General features: G+C 40.4%; 1 protein-coding gene across 1 annotated transcript; it reads right to left on the bottom strand.

Moving 5' to 3' along the window:
* Nucleotides 1–3036: 3036 nt before the first annotated feature.
* LOC118825863 (C-type natriuretic peptide 2-like) lies at nt 3037–5649 on the bottom strand. Its single transcript, XM_036596715.1, has 2 exons — nt 5394–5649; nt 3037–4136 (listed from the first exon to the last, which is right to left on the bottom strand). Exons 1-2 carry the CDS (start codon nt 5484–5486, stop codon nt 3867–3869), a joined length of 363 nt encoding a protein of 120 aa, XP_036452608.1. The 5' UTR covers nt 5487–5649; the 3' UTR covers nt 3037–3866.
* Nucleotides 5650–8324: the final 2675 nt, after the last annotated feature.

Raw genomic sequence — 8324 nt, 5'->3', positions numbered from 1 at the left:
TCACTTCTAATATGAAAATAGAGGCAATGTACCAGAAAAGAACTGATCCAGCAGAGCTAGCAGGCTAACACTGCTAAAGCTGATCACAAGCTTTCATTATAAACACGACGATAAAGTGTTTTAAAGAGCAGAAACAGTCTAACAGCACATCTAATATCAGTAATAATGCTTAATATGGAAAAATAGATCATTTCTAATATGAAAATAGAGGCGGCATACCAGAAAAGAACTGACCCAGCAGAGCTGACAGGCTAACACTGCTAAAGCTGATTACACATTTTCACCATAAATACAATGTAAAAGTGTTTTAAAGAGCAGAAACAGCCTAATAGTCCCTCTAATATCGGTAATAATGTTTAATATGGAAAAATAGATCATTTCTAATATGAAAATAGAGGCAGCGCACCAGGAAAGAACTGACCCAGCAGAGCTAACACTGCTAAAGCTGAGCAGGCTAAATAAATCTCTAAGGTTTTCACTATAAGAGAGTTGTAGTGTTTTAAAAATAGAATAAAATTCATTTAAAAATATAAAACTATAATTTATCAATGTATAGCTCATATGAGCAATGTTAGTATAAAATATCTAATAGCTGATGCTAATGTTTCTACACATTTCACCATAAACACAGACAATGCGTTTTTAAAATGTAGAATATAATAGTACACTTTTAATATTCTTTTATAACTGAATAGTTTATAATGTAAAATATACAGGCTGAACATTAAAAAGGCCTGGATCTGGCAGAGCTCGCAGGCTAACACTGCTAAGTTTCCACCATAAATGAAGTGCACTCTTATACAATTTAATGGTACATTTATTATCAATCATGATATCATTAATCATTTATCATCAATCATGTAATATCATCAATTTAATATCATTAATTCAATATGTGAAGATAAATCATTTCTAGTATGAATGTAGAGGCAGCGCATCAGGCCCTGATCAGGCAGAGCTGACATGCTAACACTGTAAAGCTGAGCAGGCTAAATAAATCTCGAAGATGTTCACTATATACAGAGTTATAGTATGTAAAAATAGGAATATACAATGCATGTTATATTATTAACGATGTTAGTTAAGCACAAATATTTAACATAATAAGCACAGATGGCATAGCGGAAAGGCACGGATCTAGCAGAGCTAGCATGTTGACACCGTTAAAGCTCAGCAGGCTAAATCAGTCTTGAAGGTTTTCACTATAAAGAGGGTGGTAGTGTTTTAAAAGTGGAGTATAATTCATATAACATATAATATTCATAATAGTTAAGAAATTTAAATATATATCATTAGCACAGGCGGTGCATCGGAAAGGCACAGACCTAGCAGAGCTAGCACGCTAACACTGCTAAAGCTGAGGAAGTTCTCGACACAAAGACAGCAAGAGTACCTTTAAAATAGAAATATAGAATTTAATGGCCCTGATAGTAAGAGGATAGTGGACCACTGTCGGCTCGCTGGCAGTCCGCTTTGTTCAGCGTTTTCTGTGTGGCCCACCGGTGTTTAAGCAGACTAATAGACAAAATTCCTCTTATCATCACTCATTTTCACTCTCAGTCCAGTTTACTGATTTTTCCTTCCTTCATTTCTTTAGTTATACTCTGTAAATTAGTTTAGTAAATCATTTTAATTTGTAGCTCAGTGCCAACAACATTTTCTATCAGGCTTAGTTATTATTTTTTCCTCTCAATTGTTTGTAACATTCCCTTTGTTTATTTTCCAAAATAAAAGTCTCTGTGCATTTAAAATCTGTTTGGGGAGATTAAAAACTATTTAGAGCTTGTACGCAGCACAGTAATCTGGGTGGTCCGAAGATGGACCAGCAGTGGCAAAGCAGTCAGTGGGGTGTTGACCTTATCAAGCCAATGGTCCGATATATGCTGCCATCTGGGGGTATGTATTTAATGTTATTCATATTGTTAAAAGTACACAAATATGTAATATATAATTTAAAGTATCTATGTTTATCTACCCATGGCAGCATTTAAAAAAAATAGAAATACATAATTAAACATTATTTATTTAACTTTTATTTCTCATACAATTTATAAAATAAAAAGATAAAATAGAGTACATTATACACTTTAACATGATATATAATAATATAATAAGCTCCTGTCACTGTTCAGACTGCACTGCTATCAAATGGGTAAAAAAGAAACTGTATTTTTATTAAGAAAATATGAAATTATTTGACCCTTAGACTTAAAACATACTCACAGGGTCAGTCTTTCAGACCCAGATTAGGCCTAACCCTAGACTAAAAAAGCATTTCTAATACAGATTCACCATCGATACTGCTGTTTAGGATTAATCCAGGAAACTGGCCCAACAGGACAATTTGTTTAAAACAAAACAAGGTATTATAAAAACATGATAAAAGATGCATAAAAACACACATAGATTAAAAACATAAAACATGCAGCAGTAATACAGGATAAAAAATAATGGTAATTGTAACGCAACGATGATGTCATTTATCTTTCAGCTTCAGTGTGCAGATTACTGATATACTGGTCTTAAATAAGCTGTTTGTGATGTTAAGCATTTGAAGGGGGATATCACCTATTTTTCAAAATTTCTGCGTATCACTGTTTGAGATGCTTCATCACCATAACGATGAATATTGTCATATTCAGTGGTTGAGGTGTAAACAGAGAGATTCAGAGTGGTTTGATGTGAAATGGTTCAGATGTCTTTACAGTGGTGGTGATAGGAACCAGGGGTCGCCATGACTACAACACAAATATAGACATTTTATTTACCTTCCAAAACCACCAGTGAACCTACACGAGTCTTCTGAGTCTATATGGAATGTTGATGAAGGAAAATAGTGGAAAATCTGAAAAAATAAGTTTTCTTTGGGGACTATTTTGCCTCACAGCGCCCTGCATGTATCCCTCCACCATGAATGGAGTTTAAGTTCTCAAAACTATCATAAAACAGTGTCTCAGTCATCAGGCAGTGAATTCATAACCATTTCATGTAGGAACTTTCTGTGAGGGAGCTTTTAGAGGTGGACGTCTGGTTCCTATCACCACCACTGTGAACAATTCTGACTCGGTAAGTTTCTCTAGAACAGAGCATTTCACACCAAACCACCCTGAACGACTCTGTTTACATCTTAACCGCTTGATTAACTGGAAATTTGGAAAGATTGGTGGAGTTCCCCTTTAAGTGTGTACAGTAGGGTTGTGTTTGTTCCTTTGTGACCTGCAGTAAACTGGCCTCATATCTGTATCTGCTTCAGTAACAGAGCTGATCATGTCAGACTGTTTGATCCTCATCAGCAGATTCTCAGTGTTAATGTCAGTCAGTTTTATATGGTCTTCCACAGCGATAAGGAGCAGATTAGATCTGACTCTCAGAATTTCACTTTAAAAACATGTAATATTCACCTACAGGCCAGTCTAAGCGCCCAAATAAGCCTCAGTGCTGAATTAACACCTACAGTGTTAATAATAATAATTCACAAATGAACACTTTAAGAGTGAATTCAACACTGAGAACGCGCTTATATGGGCCTCACAATCAAATAGACACAATAACAGTAACCATATTGGCCTTTAACCATATTAACAGTCTAAATATATTATTACACAGTGGCATTACTGCATTAGATGTGTCCAGACTGCGCCGCCTCCACAGCAGTCCACTTCTGCAGTGCAATAAAATCTACATCTCCATATTTAGTCCCTTCTGTCCAGGCTGGGACTCGGCACAGTTCACTCTCCGAATGGAGGACTGGTTAAAACATCTGGGCCGAATGAAAAGCTCAGTTCAGCTGTTCTTACAGTCACCCAGTGCTCTGCTGTGTTGTTGTTCTCTTGCTGTAGCCCCTCCTCTGGCCGCCAGGTGGCGTCTCAGTCTTTTTTGCAGCCCATCCCGCTCAGGTCGCTGATTCGGTCCATTTTGAGCCCAAAGCAGTTCTTCCCTTTCTCGCGCTTGTTTGGCTGCTTGTTTGGTTGCCTGTTTGTTTGCTTGTTTGTCTGTCTGTTTGTTTGTGTCCTCCGTGCAGAGGGCGGGTTCTTCACACGCGCAGCCACATCCGGGTTCTGCTCTGACCGAGACACGTTCACTCGCGGGGTGATTTCAGTGACCGTCAGGTTCAACGTTCGGTTGGCCGCTGGTAACTGACAGGTATGACACAGACTAATTAACATACAGGCTAATTAACTCACAGGTAAGACTCGGGCTAATTAACATACAGGCTAATTAACTCACAGTTAAGACTCAGGCTAATTAACATACAGGCTAATTAACTCACAGTTAAGACTCAGGCTAATTAACATACAGGCTAATTAACTCACAGGTATGACACAGACTAATAAACATACAGGCTAATTAACTCACAGGTAAGACACAGACTAATTAACATACAGGCTAATTAACTCACAGGTAAGACACAGACTAATTAACATACAGGGTAAGTAATTGACAGGTATGACCTAGACTAATTAACATACAGGCTAAGTAACTGACAGGTATGACCCAGACTAATTAACATACAGGCTAATTAACTCACAGGTAAGACACCGGCTAATTAACATGCAGGATAATTAATTCACAGGTAAGACACAGACTAATTAACTTACAGGCTAATTAACTCACAGGTAGGACAGGCTAATTAACATACAGGATAATTAACTGACAGGTATGACAGACTAATTAACATACAGGCAAATTAACTCACAGGTAAGACACCGACTAATTAATATGCAGGTTAATTAACATACCAGGTAATTAACATGCAGGCTAATTAACTCATAGGTAAGACAAAAGCTAATTAACATAAGGTTAATTGACCCAGGATAATTGACATAGAGGTTAATTAACACTTAACATATGTGTTAACACAGGCAACACACCTGCAATACACGGGGTAATTAACATACAGGTACCACGCAGAGTAATTCATGTAGAATTAACCCACAGCTTAACAAATGAACAGACAACATGCAGGGTAATGAACACAGAGGTCAAAGCCAAGTTGATTAACATGCAGGTGACAACAGACAGCTTAATTAAGGCATGGGTAACACAGGTAACACACAATTAAGACACAGGTAACAAACAGAGTATTTAACATACAGGTAACATTCAGGGTAATTACTGTACAAGTGACACGTAGGTTAATTAACATACAGGTAACATGCAGGCTAATTAACGTACAGGTGACACTCACTGACAGGTTTATTAAAATGCAGGTAAGTTACAGGTAACAGAGGTTAATTAAGACACAGGTGACACACATTAACAGACTTGGAAAGCATAGGAAATCCAGGTAATCATGCAGGTAAAGGCAGTGCAGGTGTGGCACACAGCACAGGTGTGCAGATGTGCTGCAAACGGACCAAACGGATCTGAAGCGCCTGCACCTTCATACTGACCTTGTCCTGGACTGCAGTGAGGGGTTTTGCAGAGGGTTTGAGAGACAGAGTGACCATCAGTAGCCCGCAGATCAGCGCGTAGGGGACTTCCATCGCTGACAGAGTCCACCGTGGGCTGACCTCACCTTATCTCGATTAACCTGTATGTTAACAAACCTGTGTATTACCTGTAACGCTGCTCAGCCGCTCTTAGCCCTCACCTGGCCTCACCTGACCCGCTCTAATCTCACCTGTCCCGGCATTGCTGCTCACTCGCAGGCAGCGCTGGGTTTATAACTCTCCAATGATGTCATACGCCCATTTAAACGAGGACGCCCCTCCCTCGCGCCGCTGCCAGCTTCCGTCGCGGACGTTTATCTCCTCATGATCGTCCGACGAGCTGCCAACACTTCACAGTGGATATGACAGTGTTTACGCTGGAAAAGAAAACAGAGCACTGATTCAGACGTGCACTGCAGTCCCACATTAATGTTTATACACTGGCCAAAAGTGTGTGGACACCCAAACATCACGTCTACAGTATGTGGACATGAATGTATTAATGTGGAGTTTGTCCCAACTCTGCTGCAGAAACAGCCTCTCCTCTCTTAATAAAGCCTCTTTTAAGGGGCTCTTGTATGGGATTTTATTGTTTGTTATTATTATTATTGTTATTTTATTTTCTCCATTATATGTTATTTTCTATCTTTTACCATAGCAGCCACCTAGCAAATCCCGTAGCCACCACCAGAGATGCTGTAGCATGTTGGAGAAATTGTTGTGCTTGTTAATTCTGGCTTGTTGTTCTCCACAGTTGTTCTTTGGGTTTATTCTGATGAGCAATCTTATTGTGAAGGCGAGGCAGGCCACTGGGGGATTTGGGTGTAGAAGGACTGATGTCGAGTGGTATTTACAGCTGGTAGACTCAGTACTCCACACTCATAAAAAAGATGGTTCTTTAGTAAAATGGTTCTGTATAGAACCAGATGTGAGCTGTGACTGTGACCGATAACAGCTGGATAGTAAAGCACCATGACTTGTGCGAAAGCTCTGTCTCTTTTCATAATGGTGAACGCTACTATAGCAACCATCTAAAAACTCTAGCAACCACCTTGAACACCATAGCAATCACAATGAACACCATAGCAACTGCCTGGCAACAACCAGGGATACCATAGCAGCTGCCTAGCAACCACCAGGAATACCAAAACAATCACCAGGGAAACCATAGCAACTGCCTAGCAACGACTAGGGATACCATAGGAACTGCCTAGCAGCCACCATGAACAGCACAGCAACCGCCTAGCAACCACCAGGGATGCCGTAGCAACTGCCTAGCAGCAACTTGGGATACCATAGTAACTGCCTAGCAACCACCTTGAACAGCACAGCAAATGCCTAGCAACCACCTTGAACACCACAGCAACTGCCCTAGCAACCACCAGGGATACCAGGGCAACTGCCTAGCAACCATCAGGGATGCCATGGCAACTGCCTAGCAACAACTAGGGATACCAAAGCAACTGCCTAGCAACCACCTTGAACAGCACAGCAACTGCCTATCATCCACCAGGGATACCATAGCAACCACCTAGCATCCACCAGAGATACCAGAGCAGCTGCCTAGCAACCACCAGGGATACCATAGCAACCACCTAGCAATACCCTAGCAGTCACCTGGAGCACCATAGCAATGACACTGTAAAAATGATTCAGTGTTTTAACTTTAATAAATTTTGATTCAAATGACTTTTGACTGAAGCAGTTTGTTCACTGAGCTCTGATGAAGCACAGTAAATACTGAAAACCTGATACTCCACTGATTTCTCTCTGTGTTATTTTCAGCTGTCTGCTCTCTGATTTACCACAGTGCTGTATGTGTGAGTGAGGAAGTGTGGGCCCACAGACAGGCCTGTGCAGAGTGATGGGCTGAGCTCACTACAGCGAGCCAGGCTGGTTTCTGTTGAATCTATCGAGCTTCTTTCAGCTATGAATGCATAAGATTACGCACTGTTTAGACGCTCCCTTCATTACTGAAGAGTCGGTGATCTGTGTTTCCAAAACATCGGGCCTCATTCATCAGTATCAGTATGATTTTTCTTAAATGTGTTCTTGAGAAAGGTCCTAAGAAAAAGTCTACATCAGACTCGAGACGTGTTCTTAAAGCGCAGAACTGTTCTCACCTTTGTGCTCTTGAATGTGTGCAGATTCTGCTCTTGCCTAAGAACAAACCCCACATAAGAGAACACTAAGTCTTCATAAAACTGTGTTAAAGCAGTGGGCTGCCCCCACAGTTGCAGAGTGTGTGTCACTTTTACACCACTGTTGTAAATATAAATCGTGCTGTGAGCGACCCCTTGTGGACAGCTGTGCACATGCATTTGTTGATGAGCTGAAGGAAACAGAATCCGATTCCCCTTCATGTAAACGCACATCATGAGGGAATGTGGACGCTACAAATTACACTCACAATTTCTATGTTTCTGTGTATAAATAACTGAAATTGGGAGTAATCTGTAGTGTTCATATGCCTGTGTGACACAAGCGCACGCAAAGAGTCGGATTCTCCTGGCGAGTCGGAATTCAGCACAACACCGGCAAAGACAACATCAGAAGAGAAAGAACTACGACGACTTACAGGATTGAATAACGTAACAGGATTTTATTACAAGCTTTCAAGGCTTATTTGGCGTGAAATTGAACTTTTTGCCACAAGACTAATTTATTTCTTTGCATGCTGGCATGAAACGGGACTGCGGTTAGACAACTTTTGGCTCTGGAAAAACTCCATGAGACGGGAACGACACCACTAAAATTCCAGTCTACGACACAGTCTTTCATAATCACACTGGCAGGGATGAACACTCTGCTGTCAGAATGTTGTTGTTTTCCTGTTTGCCGTGAGTCTGTCCTGCGTCCTTTCATCTCTTTGAGCTCTTGCCAAAGAGTAAA

The sequence above is a fragment of the Colossoma macropomum genome, unplaced genomic scaffold, assembly GCF_904425465.1.
Source record: "Colossoma macropomum unplaced genomic scaffold, Colossoma_macropomum, whole genome shotgun sequence".
NCBI lineage: Eukaryota > Metazoa > Chordata > Actinopteri > Characiformes > Serrasalmidae > Colossoma > Colossoma macropomum.
Note: the sequence above shows the minus strand (reverse complement) of the source record. Positions and strands in the feature narration are given on the sequence as shown.

Bases quoted from the DNA above. Each gene is read 5' to 3' on its own strand.
- LOC118825863 (XM_036596715.1), bottom strand. From the start codon at position 5,486: ATGGAAGTCCCCTACGCGCTGATCTGCGGGCTACTGATGGTCACTCTG. The intron at 4,137-5,393 runs GTCAGTATGAAG...CATACCTGTCAG, and splicing joins TCACTGCAGTCCAGGACAAG to TTACCAGCGGCCAACCGAAC.